This window comes from Empidonax traillii, unplaced genomic scaffold, assembly GCF_003031625.1.
Source record: "Empidonax traillii isolate 1590-97213 ecotype Southwest subspecies unplaced genomic scaffold, ASM303162v1 scaffold176:size2985712, whole genome shotgun sequence".
Lineage (NCBI taxonomy): Eukaryota > Metazoa > Chordata > Aves > Passeriformes > Tyrannidae > Empidonax > Empidonax traillii.
In genome coordinates this window covers 1,691,502-1,709,338 of record NW_020955369.1, presented here as the reverse complement: position 1 = coordinate 1,709,338, position 17,837 = coordinate 1,691,502, and the positions used below count along the sequence as shown (strand labels likewise).

General features: G+C 43.0%; 1 protein-coding gene across 2 annotated transcripts in view; it reads left to right on the top strand.

Moving 5' to 3' along the window:
- The first annotated feature begins 1,101 nt into the window (after positions 1 to 1,101).
- Positions 1,102 to 17,837, top strand: part of CXADR (CXADR, Ig-like cell adhesion molecule) — a 34,765-nt gene continuing 18,029 nt past the window's right edge. For both annotated transcript variants that reach the window (XM_027886021.1, XM_027886020.1), the window contains exon 1: positions 1,102 to 1,234. In XM_027886021.1, the coding sequence (XP_027741822.1) occupies positions 1,159 to 1,234 (76 nt within the window). In that variant the 5' untranslated portion in view covers positions 1,102 to 1,158. The remainder of the gene's footprint in view (positions 1,235 to 17,837) is intronic.

The window sequence follows — 17,837 nt, the reverse complement described above, 5'->3', positions numbered from 1 at the left end:
ACTGAATGAAAGGTATAGCACCTCCTTTTTAGCTAAGTGTTTCGGAAAAACCCCCATGAGTATATGATATCCACTTAATTTTATTATTTTCAATAAGGCCAGAAAGAAATTTTGTTTTTAAACCCTTACCTCGTACATACGGAGCATAATCAGATAAAAATGTATTTGAACTTTATTTATTATGGACATCACAGAAAAATAAAAAAAAAACAGTAACACCTTTCAGAATTTGTTTGGAATGCAAATCTGGACTGCACAGCTTTTGCATTTGTGTAAATATTTGGTTGTGGGGACTTCTTAACAGAGCATGGACTTAACAAAGGGCATGGTACCAACACAACTTAGCCCTCTGTAAGTGTCAGAAACACATTTATTTCAGTGAACAGCTGTGCTATTGCAGCGTTTAGTAATATATGCATGGCAATAAATTCACAGAGAATAAACCTCGGTAAGTCGTCTTTGTCTCCTGAGAAACGCGACTGATGCTTTGGCTGTGCGTGGAGCACAGACCGCGGGGGTTTTTGGTGGGGGGATCTGCTGGGGCTGCCAAGCCCGATTTTCACCCTTTTCCGCGAACCCCCTCGCCTCCCTTTTGTCTCTCCTTTGGCCAGATATCCGCAGTTCCAGATCTTTCAGCGGGAAGGCGTGTGCGCCGCACAAGGGGAGCACAAGGCGCTACCGCAGCGGCGTTGCCATGGGGACCGGCACAAGTCGCTTCGGCGGGGGACACGGACACCCACCCACACCCACACCCACACACACACACACACACACACAAACCACCGCCCGCCGACGGGAGCGGCGCGGTGCCCTCCGCAACCCCGAGGCAGCGCTCCGGACACCGCGGGCCGCGCTCGCAGGGGGAGCTCCGGCCGCGCAGGGCGAAGCGAAGCCCCGTCGGTGCGGGCGGGGAGCGCGGGGGGCCGGCGGGGAGCCCCGGCGGGGAGCGGGCACGGGGTGCGGGCGGCCCCGGAGCGGCCGCAGGTGCCGCCAGCGGGGCGGGCGCTGCGAAGCGGCCGCGGGGGGCGCGGCGGGGCGGGGACCGGCCGGAAGTGACGGCCCGGGCTGATTCACCTGCTGGGCGGCGCGGGGAGGTGCCCGCCGGGAGCCCGGGGACGGAGCGCACGGAGCGCGGTGCCCGCCGCTCCCGCCCGCGACATGGAGCCCGTGGAGCCGCCGCGGCGGCCGCTGCTGCTGCTGCTCGGGGTGGCCGTCGTGCTGCTCTGCTCCGCAGGTGGGCGCAGGTGGAAGGGGAGGGCGCCGAAGGGGAGGGAAAGGACGGAGAGAGGATGGGAAGGAGGGAGAGAGAGAGAAGGAAGGCGAGAGGGGAGTGGGGGGGGCGGCGGCTCTGTGGGGTTGGGGGAAGGCGGCGCGGGGCCAGGGGGCTGCTGCCCGCCCGGGGTGCGCGGCACCTCCGCCCCTGCGCCTGTGTGGGTCTCCATCGCGTGTATCTCTGTGTGTGTGTGTGTGTGTGTGAGGGGAGGGTCTCCGTGGCGTGTGCAGGGGTCTCCGTCGTGTGTGTGTTCCCTCGGCAGCCCCTGTGCCCTGCCCGCCCGCGGCGGTGCCCGGGGCGCGGTGCGGGCGCTGTCGGCGGGGCCGCGCCGCTGAGCTGACCTGGGCTTTGTTCGCCGCCCGCCCGCCCGCGGAGCTGCTGCTGCTGCTGCTGCCGAGCTCCATCTCCTGCCGCCCCCTCCCCTTCTCCTGCTTCCCCCTGAGAGTCCCCTGTCGCGGTGCCCGCCCGCCGTCGCTCCCCGCAGGACGGCGGCGCCGCACCGGGAACACGGTGGTGAAAAGAGAAAAAAACCCAAACAAACAAACAAACAGAAAAACCCCACAGGGATTTAAATTCAAACCCCGGCCATGCGTGTGGAAGACCTCCAGCACCCACGCCGGTTCTGTTTTTGCCCTCTGGGTGGCTCCCACAGAGACCCCCGAATGCGGTCGTCCAGACCCCGATGGCCGGGGTTGAACTGTGCGGAGGAAACCAGAGAGAATCTGATTCCGAGACGGAAGGAGTTGAATTGAGTGGACTTGAGCTCGTTCAGTTTTCGTGGGGAAAGAAAACAAAGGAGTAGGTATTCTCAAACAAACAAACAAAAAGGCAACCGACGAAACCCAAAAAGCATTCAAACCAAAGCAAGCGTGCCAGGGCTACTAAAATGTAGGTGAATGTTTTTCAATTCAAATATTAGGTGTTATTTAGTTCCTGTAACGAACTTGGCTGCCATGTCAGTGTTTCCTAAACATATTGTTAAAAAAAAAAAGGAAGTTTCCACTAAAGTTGACCCAAACTTGTGTGAAACTACAAAAGGTGACAAAACACCTATGGTGAGGTTCAGGGTAACATGTGTATCAGCGGTGTCAAAAGGCCAGTTTTTATTTCCTGTTGAAATGTTAATGTTACCGTGTTGATGTCACCATGGTTTTGGGAAATTAGTCATGGGATCAAAATTCTGTATCTATAATGGAATGGTGAACTCTGATCCCCTGCATGAAAGGGAAGAGGTAGTTCCACATAAACTCTGTTTCCCTAAGCAGAATTAGAAACAAGACAGATGCTTTGTAAGAGCTGTGAGTTATCAGTATTTAGCTGACAGGGTCAGTAATCAACATTTATATTGAAACACTTCACGTAACAAAAGCTTTGAAAAAAGCCTGCTGTGACTAGAACCATACGCACTGTGATTGAGCTGAATCATTGCTAGGAAATCAAAGGCTGTAATACTAAAAAAACCAGGAATAATTAATATATGAGGAAACATCAAGCTAGAACAAAATTTTACGATTTAGTCCTACTGAAGGATACAGGTGTCTTCAGACCTCAGTGTGAAGTTGGATAACTTTGTAAATAAAGTAATACTCCCAGTCAAAACACAGATACATCTTTTGTACAGTTATTTGGATGACTCTACCCTAAAAGACACAGTCCTCTGAAGGAAATAATTGAATAATATGGAAATCGTAGGAGATGATACATCCTCTAGGCTTGCTTGTGTTGATGCCAGTCAGATTGGGTTAATATTTCTGGGTCTGTGCACCAGATAGACGAGACTTCCTTCACTGAGGGAACAGATGTCAGTAAGTACCTGTTTTCCATATGGACCACACTTAGAGGAAGCTATTTTTTGTGCAGTTGGGTGAAAGCTGTTGGCAGTGAAGGATTGTCTAGGTGCTGAAATCTTTACTGGGTTTGTGGCTTTCGTTGTTTAACCCTAGCAGGAAACTAAGGACCACCCAAATGGTCACTCCCTCCCCTTGTGCAGGGATGGGGAAGAGAACTGGAAGGGTAAAAGTGAGGGAACTTGTGGGTAGAAACGAAGACAGTCTAATGGGGAAAGCAAAATCCATGCATGCAAGCAAAGCAAAATAAGGAATTCATTCAGTACTTCCATGGTCAGGCAGGTGTTCAGCCATCTCCAGGAGAGCAGGAACCCCATCACATGCAGAGGTGACTTGGGAAGACAAACATCATCACTCCAATTGTCCTCACTTCCTCCTTCACCCGGCTCTGCATGTTGAGCATCACATCCTGTGGTGTGGTTCCATCTTCCTGGTTATAAAGAAAATGGTCTCTGATGCAAATTCACATTTGTGTAGGGTTTTATAAGACCAAGAACAAGTACAGGTGCCAGACTCCTGATCTTGATTTAACAAATAAGGTGGTGACCTAAAGCTGTTAAACTTGTAAAAATGGGTAACGTCAGAACACGAATTTTCAATTCCTGAAATATTAACATAGCGAGGTTAGCATCTATCTTTGTATAGGTATTAAAAATATGATTACATACATGGTGATCACTTTAACCTTGAGAAGATATGTTTCACAAAACAGTAATGCTGGACATCTAAATGCCTCAGTTGAGGATAAGAATTTGAGTAGAGTTTTAAGGTAAATAACTAGGCAGGAATTTCTTTAGTCTATAGGAATATCTTTTATTGCTACCTTGTAGTGAGTTTTATAGGTTTTTTTGTGCATTTTAATTTTTTTTGTTTACAATAGTAATTGAAATTCTGCACTATGTGATGCTTTACTAATAGAATAGTAAGCTTTTAAATAGAATTGAAGTTCTGGTAAGCTTCAGGAAAAGTTTGTGGGTTTTGCCCTATTATTAAGCTTGCAAAAGTAATTCCAGTAACATGCATGCAGGGTAGAACCTAATGCAGGCATGGGAAGTTAGTATTTGGTGGCTAATACACTTTGTCAAATAAGTATAATAAGGAACTTAAGCCTGTTCATGTTTTTATGCATGCAAGAGGATCTTACAGAAGCTTAAATTAGGAGAAATTTGACTACCACAGGAGTTTAATGATCATTCCTCTCACAGTCTCTTAATTGCTAAACCTGGTATGCTTCATCTGTTGGGCAGTGGTTATAACAAGTTGGAGGGTGCAAGTTCTTCCAAAGTGTCCACTGATAAAAAAAGTTACTTGAAGTTCAGGACTTCTTTCCAAGGTTTCCCAGATCTTAGTGTTTTATGAAGTATGAAAAACTTTAACCAGAAATTACTTAATCAACTGTTAGTCAACTGCTGTGGCATCAACCGTGACATTTGAATTACCCTGACTAATCTGTCTTTATCAGAAGGTATTTTATGCATTCAGAATGCTGCTGTTAGAGATTATTATAGCTTGACACTTTGGTCTTCTCTGACTGCCCACCCTCCCCGTGCTGCCTTCCCCTGTGTTGCATCAAACTTTGGCTGCCTCTCTGTCTTCACTTCTTGTCACAGCCTCATCCACAGCCAAGTCCACTTAAAAGAGAGATGAAACTCCCACTTCTAAATGTCTGGTTTAGCTTCTGTTTCTGCTTTACGAGAAATACATTTTTATATGAGCACACGTGTGCTTTGCTACTGATTCTGTTCATGCTTCAAGAAATTAATTCTGAGTATCTTTGAATCTGCCTCAGTATTGGGGAGTTTCAACACTCATTTGCCACAGTGCCTGCAGAGATTTGTGCAGACTGGGGAACTTAGTTTTGGGGCCAGTATTGTTTCAACATACTAGCATTTAATAATTTGTTGCTTGCATGCATTCATAAGCTTTTAATGACAGGGATTCCTTTTGCTCTTGTTGCAACTTCTGGTTGATTTCATGGAGCATTTAAATGCTGTGTGAAACATTATTGGCGATGCTGCCTTGATGGGGGGTGTTGGACTTGAGGATCTCCAGAGGTCCCTTCCAAACCCTAACGCTTCTGTGATTATAAATCAGGACAAAAGTGTGGTTCACCAGCTTGTAAGAGTGTGTTCTCCCCCTTACATTAATTTAGTTGCCTTTTTTTTTTTTTTTTCTTTTTAGGGAATTCCTTTTTTTCACTCATTTGCACCTTTCAGGAGATGACTGAAAAAAGAGCCACTTCAGCCTGTTGCCGTGGGATTAAGTGGCAGTGAAGCCCCAGTTCTGTAGAAAGAAACCTGTTTCAGTAGCAGCTGGAACATAAGCAGCCCCTGCATCCTTGCTGGCCCATTCCTTTACTGCACAATTGCCTTGATGGTGTGAGTGTGTGGAAAATGGGTCTCAGTTGCTGAAAACTTTAATTTTTTAACTGATTGGATTGTATGACTTGAAGCAAGAGTTTTTTCCATCAATTTGTCCTGGTGCGGAGCAGGAAGGATGGCAGAAGAGCATTAGGAGGAAACCCCATTGTGTTTGACTGGTATTTTCCCATATAGGAGGAAAATGTCTGTAAAGTCTTGGCTGAGGTTGGAGGGAGGCTTAGCTGGGGATCAGACTACATCCCCAAACCAGGCAATGGTGAGCTGTGACCTCAAAGATTATTTCTGCATCCCGTTTGCAGTTGTACCTGGCATTCATCTGGTTCCGTAGTGAGCCAGTTCAAGGAGTTTCAAAGTCAGAAAAAGACTAAATTTTTGTGAGGTCACTTTTCTACCTGTTCCTTTTCCTGATCCAACTCACTGAGATCAATTCTGAATGATAACAAAGGAGTGTCAGCTGGAACCTCAAACACACGTGGGTGGAGTATATTTTTACTATTGATTTTTTTTTCCTTATGTCATCTACTTACTGGAGCATGTGATAGAGGCAAGGTTTGGAGCTTTACTGGTTGTATGCTGTAACCATTCACTGGTGCTGTGATATCCTTTAGCTACTGTTAAGAAGCATCCAAGGTACTTGATGGTCACAAGTTTTGCAGTTCCACTTGCTGCTACATTTTTTAATAACGCATTTTTTCATGCCCTATAGTTAAAGCTTGTGCCTGGTATGCTGGCAAACGATTTATCAATAAGAACTGTTTGGTGTGTTGAAGGGAAGGATGGGAATTTGATAAATTCACTGGTCTTCAGACTTGTCCAGAGATAGTTTGCATAGGGAATCGAAGTTTCATGTATTCACTTATCCTGCATCTTCAGTTTTAGATGCATTAACAGTATAAGCTACAAGGAATATTTCATCTCAGTTGCTTTAAAGGCATGTAAAATTAATGTGTGTGTATATGTTTGAAAAAGTCCCTGAATTTTAAAATGAGGAGTTAACTTTTTGGCTATTTAGGGTGGATATCCAAATTCCTTTCTGTCTGTTTTGTGCATGGTGGGAGTGAAGCAGGGAGGGAAGCAGGAGGAGGCAGACAGATACTGTTTCCTGTCATTGTAATGCCTCACCTCTTTATTTAAAAAAATCCAAAATAATCCAGCAACAAGAAAACAACCTAAAATTAAAAAAAAAAAAAAAAAAAGGCAACCCTGTACTACTGAATGAAATAGTTGTCAATCTCAATGCGAAATTGCATGTGCTAGGAAAAAAGCATTGCTTGTTCAGTAGCTCGGAAAAGCCAAAACCCCTTTACTCAAGTGAAAATAATATGGCTGCTCAGTTAAGTGTTTGATTGTACTGAGCTCCCTGATGCACTGACTGGCAGATGTGCCCAACGCATTCACACTGCAAGTGATCTGCTTCATTCAGTTCCCTTTTAAATGCCATCAAATTGGCAGGAAAGAGATCGAATCATGTGACTGGATTGCTTAGTGACTGTATAAGCTTTCAATATCGGTCTGTAATGGGAAAGTGGCTTGCAGAGCTGAAAGCTAAACACCCTGTGCAGTTGATATAGACTTGGTAGAGGAGAGTCAGGGTTTTGTGTGAGTCATGTCAAGATTAGGGTTCTGATATTTTTCTTCTTTGCTTTCTTTTTTACTCAAAAGTCTTTGTAGCGGTTGGCCTTTATTTCATATTACACTTCAAAAAACTATTTCTAGGTGGTTCCTTAGTGGCTCTGAAGTGCGGTCATGAGGTACAGTTTCACATTCCACCTGACCCCCTTACAGATCTGGTGCAGTTACATCTGGCGTAACTTTGTGTGTCTGCCGAGGTGGTTGTTTGGTTCCTTCTTCCCTCCCTCGTGTCAGGGCAGCCTTAATGCAGCTGCTGCCTGAGTCCATTCAGCTGACACCAAATAAAACTCATTTTTTAATAATGTTGTTTTCCTGCTGGGTGATTTCACTGACTCACACCACTCCGTGACTGCGCAGCGCTGCTTGCTCAGAGCTGGTCACAGCGTGGCTGGAGTTGGTGAAGTGGGAAATGGCTCTCCCTGGCAGGATAAGCAAACCCGGATTGAGGCTCAGGCAGGCTTACAGCTCTTCCCTCTCTGGCTTTGTGTTCCTGTCCCACTTCCCTTGTGTTCAGGGGACCTGTGTTTGGAGAACCCCAGCAGGAGAGAAAAAGTCAAATTTACTGTGCGGGGTCAGTTTTTAGGGGAGTCAACTCTTTGTTGTGGCTTTCTACCTTTTTTTTGTAAACTGTTAGGGTGGCATAAAGGGAGGCGATGGATCAAACCCGAGGATGAGAAGGCAGGACCTTAGCAAGTCCAAACTATGCTAATTTTCATTTTCTCAGCACTACAGGTTGAATTAGGGCCATGCTGGATCATTTAAATGTGACCAAGCATCAAAACTTGGAACTCTTTGTGATCTTCTGTAGATACTGGGCTAAACAGTGCTCACGTGCTTAAAGCCAGTCTTAATCCCAGTTTGTGTTACAATATCCCCTCCCCCTTTCAGTTGCCCTCCGAAAGCTTATCCTTTCCTTCAGTAAGGAGATCCGAATGCCCCCTCTCTCCACTTGATAAGCACGTACCACTCGAGGAAGGTCATCAGGCAGCAGTTGCTAGGATACAGGCGGGTGGCTTTGGGTTTAGCAACCAAAAAGCGTCAAGAATGTGCTGAACAAGAAAGGAGCACAAGGACAGTTTTAGAAAAGAAAGGGATGTTAGGGAAGAAATGAAAGTTGTGAGGAAATTAAAAAAAATAATTAAAGCCTTAGTCTGTGTTTTTTAGGTTTTCATGGTTGCGTAACTACTCAAGCTGATCTTGGTGAACTGTGGTTGGGAATGAAATGAAGCTCATGCTGTGTATGTGCAGGGTTGGGTTCATTGGTAGTCCTGTTTATGAGTCTTAAAGTTAAGAATTTTTTTATTAAACTGTGAGGATGAGTAGCTTCTGGCTTAATTGTGCAGTACCCTTTAAACTGGGGCACGGATGTGCAACACTACATGAATTGGAGGTAGTTATTAATTTAATGCTGTCTGAAGACATCCAGATTGAAAGAAATTTTTTTTTTTCTGTCTTTGAAGAAGTGTGCTTAGCCTATTTACTGTCGTTTTAGTATTTTTTTTCTCGTGTGATTTGACAGAGGATTTATGGATTCAGGTAAATGTACTTCAGAGTAAGTGGTGCTTCTCCACTGCGCTGTTTGCTCAAAGGAAGTGAAGTTTGGAAATACAAGCCCACTGTTTTGAGACCCAGCAGCAGAGTTTACTATCCAGGTGGTAGAACTTTCCCGGGCTTATTCTGACATGTAGAGTTTTATTGTTTGTTTTTTTTGTTTGCTTTTGTGTTTCGCTCCAAGTGCCCCTGCTGTGTCATCAGCCTTCTCTGTGTAGCTTGTCGCAGAACCTTCCTCCATGCACACAAACCTTTTAGCTGCACCATCTGTGGAAAAAAGTGTCCTCAAAACTGAATCAGAGTTCTGGGAGTTTGGGCGTTCAGCTCCTTTAAGCTATTGGTGAGGTAGCTGAGATAAAATGTGCTTTAGAAACATTTAGAAACATTTAGAAACATAGAAAGGGAAACGGAAAATCTTGCTTCTACTGAGTGCCTGTGTAAAACTAGCTCTTTTCTACAGAAGTGTCTTATGGATTTAGGTTCCTGGTCTGTTTATATTTAGTCTGAGTCTAAATGGACTAAGAAAGAGGAAGGACTGCAGCCAAATCTCTTCTTTCCTAGGCGAGTGCTTTTATTCCTGGGTTGTCTTTACTCCCTCTGGCTCCGTAAACTGTATGTGTTCTGCATAGGAGGAGAGTTTCACTATGATCTGTGACTTTAGTTTAGAGAGCACTGTCCTGGGAGGTCTGAAATGCAGGTGTGAGCATCTTTTGTCTGAATATTAAATCTCTATCTTCGAGGATTAACCAGTTTTCTGCTTAGTGGACTTAGGCTAGTATAGAGACACAAGTTTTTATCTTCTCTCTAACCTTTTTGTATTGGGCCTTTTTGAGGTTTAAGTAGAGGAATATGTAGAATGTTACTGTCACTAGCCCTGAAAATGTTAGGTTTAGGTAGGCTTGGTTTTGCTAAGATGTTTTGGGTTGTTTTTGTTTGTTTTGGGTTTGTTTGTTTGTTAGGTGTTTTGTTAGTTTTGATTGTTGGTTTGTTTGTTTTTGGTTTTTTTTACATAGAGTGAACTGTGCTTATCTATGAAAATTGTACTGCTGCATTGTATGATAACGTTTAGAGTGTCAAGCATGGAAAAAATGTGGTCTGTGGAGCATGTTAAACAGTAACTGTTTAACACTTGATATTAGCAGGACAGTACTTCCTTTGTTTAAAAAAGCTTTGTGATTTGCCTTTATCAGCAGTGGATTACCCTAAAAATCTGAATTATTTGCAGAGTTCTAAAATTGTAATGTGCTAAAATCAAGCCTCTTTGGATACATAGATGTAGGTGCAGTAATGCTGTGCCACTTTTTCTTATGTTATATTTACGGCTGCATGACTATCTAGCTTTTGTTAGTTCGTTACCAATTGCTTACTTGTTCCTGTCCCTCATCTCTTCCTTGTTTTTACCTCAGGTGATGTTACTGTGAAGATTAATTGTTCTTTGTTACCATGGTACCTAGCTAAGTTAATAGGATGTGTATTGAGCTAATATGTATTTTAGATTCTGACCTGAAACATTTTCGTGTTTTATTCTCACGTCAGAAGTCCCCAGATCTATTGGATTTGCTTTTTAAATGGAAGACAACTGGTTTGGTTTTTTTTAATCCTTCTATTAAATTTCTGTTCTTCTTTTATTGACATCATTCCTCTAATGGTTGTTAAGTTAAAGAAGACTCTTTAGGGACTGTTCTTTGTGTTATTCCATGTCATGTGTCCCGTGGAAAACCAGCAAAGTTTAGAAAATAAGTATGATGAGAGCTGCTTGAAAAACTGGAGTTGACTCATTTCTCTTTTCTTTTTGTACCCAGCCTGAATTTCCAAAGTCTTACACAATTTCTACAGAAAATGAAACAGCTAACTCTGCCTTAAGCTGCATTAGACCTCGTCAGGACAAGGGACACGGTGTTTTTGGGATGTTTTGTGATACAGTGATGCTTGCCGGAAGTTGTAGAGTTTATGACGTATGGAGACTAGGAGAGGCAGCAAAGCTTCATAATGTTTTGGGCCCAAGCTTCTGAAACCTATGGCTGTACTGCGTTCTCCCTCTTCCTGTTGCAGTTGAGATGTGGAAACTGTGGTTAACCAAATCTGAAGATAGGCTCTTTTTTTTTTTTTTTTTAAATGCTTTTTTGGCCTTTAGGGGTCAGGGGGTCTCCCTGCTAAGTCTAGGGTTTAGTTTGTGGTGCACTTGCTTGTGATGAACTGTGGTGAAACAGCATGAAGTAACTGCAGCTTGTGGCCATCTTGGCTGTGCTGATGTGACTCAGCTCCTGGGTGCTGCAAAAATCACTTAAATGAGTGATGTCAAATACTCTTTTCCCTTTATTCTTGTGTGAAGCAACTTTTAATCCAGTTACTTGACAGCAGCACCCTGCCTTGTGGAGTCTCCCTTTGGCAATTGAGGACGCTGATGTTTTGTGTTGTGGGGAAGCAGGAGGTGATTGTGAGGTGGTGGCAACTTGTGGGAATTTCAGCCACAGAAGGGACTTGTGTTTGTGTTGGGTCGTGCCAGGAAACACCAGGAAGTGTCCCTCAGCACGGCACTCGCGGTGTGTACCTACCTCCGTGTGCACTCCCAGCTTGCTAAGGCTGTGCATTTAAGTTGGCTCATTCAGTCCCAAGGGGCCTTATTTCAGAAGTGCAGGCTTCAAATAAGATGTTTTAGAGCTTCTGAGGGAAGGTAGGAAAGGAGAGAGTTGGGGAACTCTGCTTTATAAAATCATTGCAGCTAGCTGGAAAATGTAGGAGATTACTGCGGGCAAGAAGCGTATTTGGAAGCGAAATGGGGATGATGAGGAGGTAGTTTTTGAGGCTGAAGTCTGCCCAGTGAAAAGATTTGATCACAGGTGCATCTGTTATCCGTATTTGAAAGAAAAGTCTAAGCTGAAGTGCCTCTTAAGTGAGGTTTGTAGCTTGTATCTCCAAAAGCAGTAATGTGCATTTCTGGTTGTGATCATCACTTGCCACTTAGGGCCTCATTCTGTGAAGAAAAGCATTTCTGTATTTACAGCCACTCCTTTCTTGTTTGTGACCAGGTATTGGCAAGTGACTTTTTGGAGAGTCTGCTAATAAAGTACTTTCCAGATGCAGTTGCAGATGGGTCACATATGACTTTAAGTACAACAGCATCTCTGAACTCAGCTCTTGCCCAGTGTAGAAACAGTCCTGTTACCCATTTCGGGAGGGACTCTGTCTGTTGGGTTATATAACACTTTTGTGACAGCCTTACCTGGTGCCAGAAACATTCACGCCAAATTTAGATGTACACTTAAATTTCTATAAGCCAGCAATCCAGAATTTTGGTGTATCCTAATTATATAAGAAAATCCTAAATGCATACTAAAATACTAAATTCATGCAATAAAAATCTGCATTTGATTATTTATAAGTCTGTATCACAGCTCTGCTTGTATCTGGGTTGAAGTGGAGAAAGCTTTGCCCCCTTTTAATTTTTAAACAAAAATTAAAATCTGCTTTCCCCTTGGAAGATTCTTTTATACTAGAAAACATCTTCCATCAAATTCTGTCAAATACTTCATTTTCCCTGTGTTATACTTAATAATAACATCGTTTGCTAAGCCCTGTTCCCTTTGAGTGGTATTTAAAAGTAAGTTCAGATATTCAGAAAGAAAGAGTTTTTCTAAAGATAGTATACGGGTTTCCACTCCTTCAGAAATCATGTGAAAAACCTGCTCAGTCATACAGGTACAGTTTGCAATGCTCTTTAGGGTCAGATTCCTAGAGAAAGAGTATTTTATTCCACATTGAGAAACCAAAATCTGAGTGTTTAGAATCAAGATTGTGTATTGACCTCTTACCTTCTTCTGATACAAACTTTTATGAGGGATATTACTTATTATTCTTCATCAAAGGAGGGTGCTTGTCTCTTCTCACCCAGATGCAAAGGTTCATTCTTTTGTTTGCCCAAACTGAATATGGCACATTTTTTCCTTGGAAAATACTTGGAGAACAGTATACTTGCACTTCTGTTTTGACTTTCAGCTGTTTTTTGGAATCTGTTGCATGCTTCTGAGTGCAGAGTTTGCTGTGATTTATTTGCTGCAATTAGAAATGAGATATTTTACTGCTAATCATCTTTGAATAAGTGGGATAAGTGACTCGAGAAACCCTCATCTTTCTGGTGCATTAAAACAAGTCTGAAAAAAGCTCTGAAATTTTATTCATGAAACCGTGCTGACCAAAACAAGTACAGCTTGATAAAATGTCTGCCTGTCACATACTGGCAGATAAATACCACAGTTGATCCACTCACGTTTTGAGGAACACTCCAGCGAAGTGCAAAGAAATTGAGTCTCCCTGATTTGAGAGGAAATAGAAGGAAGTGAAGCTTGGCAAAATTTGGAGAAAATGTCATCTTGTCACTATGTGCATTGGCTTCATATGGATCTTTAATGCAGTTACAGAATCAGTTTTGGTTGTGTTTTGACTTCCCTGGCAGGGGTGCTGCATGCCTGGGCAATATTTGTGTATTTGTCTCTGAGTAATCTTGCTTCTTCCTCCTTAGGCCAAGCTGCTGATTGATCTGATTGTTCGTTTTCCTGAGTGTTGAGATGTACTTCTCTTGTGGTTAGACTCAGTCGTCCTTAAACACCTCCCAGCTTTTTTAAGCTCTTCTGCTTTTCAGAGCTGGATCCCACAGAATTCCAGCCACTGAATGAGTTGACTTGCAATTCTGGAGTGCAGGGTCGGTGCTGAATTTGCCTTCATCTCTCCTTTCAGGATTTTAAACTTCACTATTTTGTTGTCACTATAGTCAAGACTGCTGTTGATCCCATCCCTAGCAGGTTCTTCCTTTTTTTTTCCTTGAAAGCAATTTCAAGAAAGTATCAAATGGGGATTGACTCATTTAGCATGCTTTTTTCCTTCCAGAATCTTCCAGAAGTCTCCTGGATTGTTTTTGTCCTGCTGTGTTGCCCTTCCAGTGGATGTCAGGGAGATCAGTGTCCCACAGTAACCAGTCTCTGTGGTTTTTAGAGACTTCATGTAACTGCTGAAATACACTTCATCAGCTTACTTACCCCGGTCAGGTGATTTGTAACAAAGAGTGTGATGTTGTCATTGTGGTCCTCTCCTTTAATCCTGACCCACAAGCTCTAGCCAGCCTGTTGTCCATCCTGTAGAGCAGCTTTTTGTGTTCCAGCTTCTCTTTCAGGTAGAGGGCAATTCATTTGCCGTGCTTTCCCTCCTGGCTTTGTTAGAGAGCTTGTGCACATCTGTGACAAAGCTCCAGTCATGCAAGCTATCCCACATGTCTTACTCTGGTGTCGTAGTTCTGTGTACGGGTGCCTTAGGTGGATCCCCTTTCAACGTGCTTTATCCTCATCACCGAGGTCCTTCTTCCTCCCACCAACCTGACCCACGTACCTAGCATGTCTCAATCTCTATTCCCTCCCTTAACTGCAAGCTTCAGTTACCATTCCTTGGTGGATCTCTCATTTACAGGACTTGTCACCAAATTTGATGAGGTTGTTCTTAACCCCCCATCGTCAAATGGATCCCATCTCAACTTGGCAGCCCTCGTTTCTCAGGGGCACTTGTGGCCATAAAAATTAAAACCCTGCTTGCAGTGCCAATCCTGCAGCAAGTCCTTAACTTAAGGATGTGTCTCTACAAGCCTTTTACTTCTCACATGAAAAGAGCAAGGAGAGCAAACATCACTTGTAGTCCCATGTCTTTCTTTGCCCCTGGTGTTTTCTAGCCACTCTTGATTTGCTCCAGGTCTCCTTTATTAATAGCACGATGGGTACCTGTGCGAGCAGGTAATAGTTAGGGGGGAAAAGAACAAAGAAGGGAAAAGGAAGGGGGTGGGGGAGGAAGGTAGTAGTGGTGATGATAATAAGGGTTGGAGGACCCTTGACAATATCTGACACGTTGAATCTGGCCAAACCTCCTTCACCAGCATATCTGGCAGCACATGTGTGTGCCTTCCCTGCAGAAGGGAATCTCCAACTGGTATTACCTGCCCCTCCCTTGTGTTACTAATGCTCAGTTCAAACCCAGCTATCTTTGGCAGGCACCTGAACTGAGATACTTGCTGCTTCTGCATGCCAGTGTTCACCAAAAGAAAAAGAGAAATTGGAAAAAAGCTTTATGTGCTTGAGTCCTTGCTGTAAGAAAGAGACTGTGGAGCACTTGTATGAGGTAAAAATAGTAAAAATGAGGTGCTGGGAGATGTGCAGTAAGAAAGGAATTTAGATTTTGGAAAAAATCTCTGAGAATTAGAAGGCTCAGATAGATGTTTGAGTACCTCTCGTGACAGCTAATGTGTGCTGCAACCTTCACGTGCAGGAATGATTTTTGAGTGCTATTCCGAGGTTTATGTGATTTAACTTTCACTGACATGTTTGCATGCAGTGAATGTGTATGAAAATACTGCTCACAGACTTCAAAAGATTCAAAAATTCAAACCTTTTGAAAACGTTCTGTAAAAGTCTTGTATGTTGGGCAAGGCACTTTAGGCTGTTGGGTTCTGCTTTTATTGGGCACATGGTTACTGTGTTGATCCCTTTATTTTGGATCAGAGAAATGAGAGCTATAGTAGAAACTGAGGCTGAAATGTGTGCTATTTCTGGCTTTTAAAGCACTTTAGGCAAGCTGCTCTGTGATAGGCAGTCTAGTTTCCTAGGAGCATGTCTCTGAAATTTAGCACTTCCAGAATTTAACATAATTTTTCTTTCCTGTTCCCAGCGTCCCTTTCTCAGTGTTCTGCCATCGGAACAAGAAACAGTTTGTGTAGTATTCCCTTTGAAATTATACTCACATGAAGTTGTCTGGCAATGAAGAGGCAAGAGATACTTGAAGATTCTAATGCTTCTTAGCTATGTCAGAACCAATGAATAACTGTGCACAGGACTGTTATTTCTGCTTTTGTATTGGTTTGAAATTGTCAAAGAGATGAACAATTGATGGTGGAAGAGGGAGAGAAATAAAACATCGATTGTAGGAGTCCCATTTGTTTAGAAAAGTAGTCAAAAAAATCAACATTTGAATACTCATCTGTCCAGTTTGTTTTGGCTGTGTTGTGTTTCAGCAGGTTAGCAACTAAAAATCAGAGGTTTTTGTACTTTTTAGTAGTAGGGATGTGTCATAGCATCTCCAGAGTATGAATTCCTTTATTCCCAATCCACTGTGAAGAGGCAAATGTCATCGTGTTGCTCTTACCTGAATTACTGAGCAGTTTGTGAAGTCCTCAGCAGGTCCCCTTTTGTGGGAGGTGGGAAGGAGATGTGTGTGCTCTGATCCTTTATTATGGAACTCCAGGTGGGAAAGTGGAGGTGCTCTCACAGAGCAGAAGCTCTGATTTACTTCAGAATGAAAGCTTTTAATTTCCTGGGTTACAAATTTGAGGCTTTTAAGGGAGTAACATCATAATGTATTTCATCATCTGTCCCTAAACTGTACTTGACATCCCATCTCGTTTCTTCAGTGTAGTAAAATTGAAGATGCAGAAATGCAATTTGGAGATGAACTTGAGAATATTGTATTACAGTTCCCTAATGAAGCCATGGAGGAAAAGGGAACAGAAGAACATGGAAGTCGATGAAAAATAGATGATGAATTTGCATTATTTGCTACTGTGCTTTATGGAAACATGAATCTACCCATTTATAGAGATGATGGTTAGTAGCAGTCTTTGTTTATGCAAAGCTGATCAAATTTAAGGATTACACTGTAATGGATTCACTGTAAAATGACCTTTTAAAGAGGTTTAGAGTGGCTAGTTTTAAACTTGGAAGTCAGATAAGATCCTTTAGGTCAGGATAACATTTGTGGCACATATTCACATCATTATCATTTAGGAAACAGTACCAGCTTAGTAGCAGAGAATTTGTTGCTCAGATCTGTTTACTGTGGGCAAAAAAGGGGGTGCTACAAACCTTGTTCCAGCTATCTTTAAAAAGGTGTACCTCAGTTGGTAGGAGACACTGCACCTAAATCTCTTTCCTACCTCAAGTTGGTGGGGTTTTGGGGTTTTGTTTTGTGAGGGGTGTTTTTTTGTGTGTTTTTTCCCCCCCTCCCCTGATCTGAAGGTAATATGCAAACTAATACCATGAATGGTAGGAAACAAAATAATCCTACCTAATTTGTAACCGTATGTTTGTAATTAGCAATTGTGAAGGTCTTTTCTTGCAGGCTGTTGTCTGGAATTCAGTACATCAGGTGGTTTCTCCTTCTAAGGGATTTTTTTTTTTTTTAATAGCTGTTAAAGATCCTATTGCTTTGGCATCAGGAAGAGAATCGAAAGACTTGACAGAGAGCAGAATTTTAGTAAAGTAGGATAGCTCTCGGGTCCCTTCCAGCTCTGCAGATGGTATGATCTACTGCAGAAATGCACTACAGCTTCTCTGCTATATGGAGAAGTGCAAGTTTGAGCACAAATGCACTGTTTATAATGATTTTAAACTTTATTTCATCAAGCTGCTATTTTACAGGTTCATCAAAGCAATCCATGTTCTTTACACCCTCCACTCTCCTTGTGGTCTTGCATCTCTTGTGGCTGTGGTCACATCTCTGTTGCTGTCTGACAGTGTGCACATATAAAACATCTTAAAATCTGAGCTTGGTTCCCAGCAGAGGGGACCAAACAGTGGATGTACCAATGCCAAACCTGTTTCCATACTGAGCTAAAGGCACGCTTTCCACTTCCTGACTGTGATGTGCAAGTCCTACACTTGACAGAAGGGAAGCCTGAGTTTGTTGTGAAAGAAGGGAATCTTGCTTCAGGCCTTTCGAGTAGCTCTGTGTCACTATATGGATTCTTTTTCAAGGTTGAATTGAGGAAAATTTGTTGTTTGGAAACATGTTTTGCCTAGAGGCAGGCAGATAAGGATTACACAGCCTTTTTAGTGGAGTAAGACAAGCAGAAAGGACAAACAAATGTAAAAAACTCATTGAGATTTTTGGAAAGGATTAATTTGTCTGTTCTCTCTAGATAAAGGAGCCTTATAACTCAAGATAGAGTAACTTCACTTGATCTAAGCTAGGACTTCACAACAATTCTGTCTAGCCTGGCAGTCTTCATGGTTGTTCCAAACTTTCATTTTGCAGTGAGGGGAGTAGTGGTAAGGTGATTATCTAATAACTTGAAAACCTGCTGCTGAAAATGTTCAGTTTAGCTTTGTGTGGGACATGATTTGT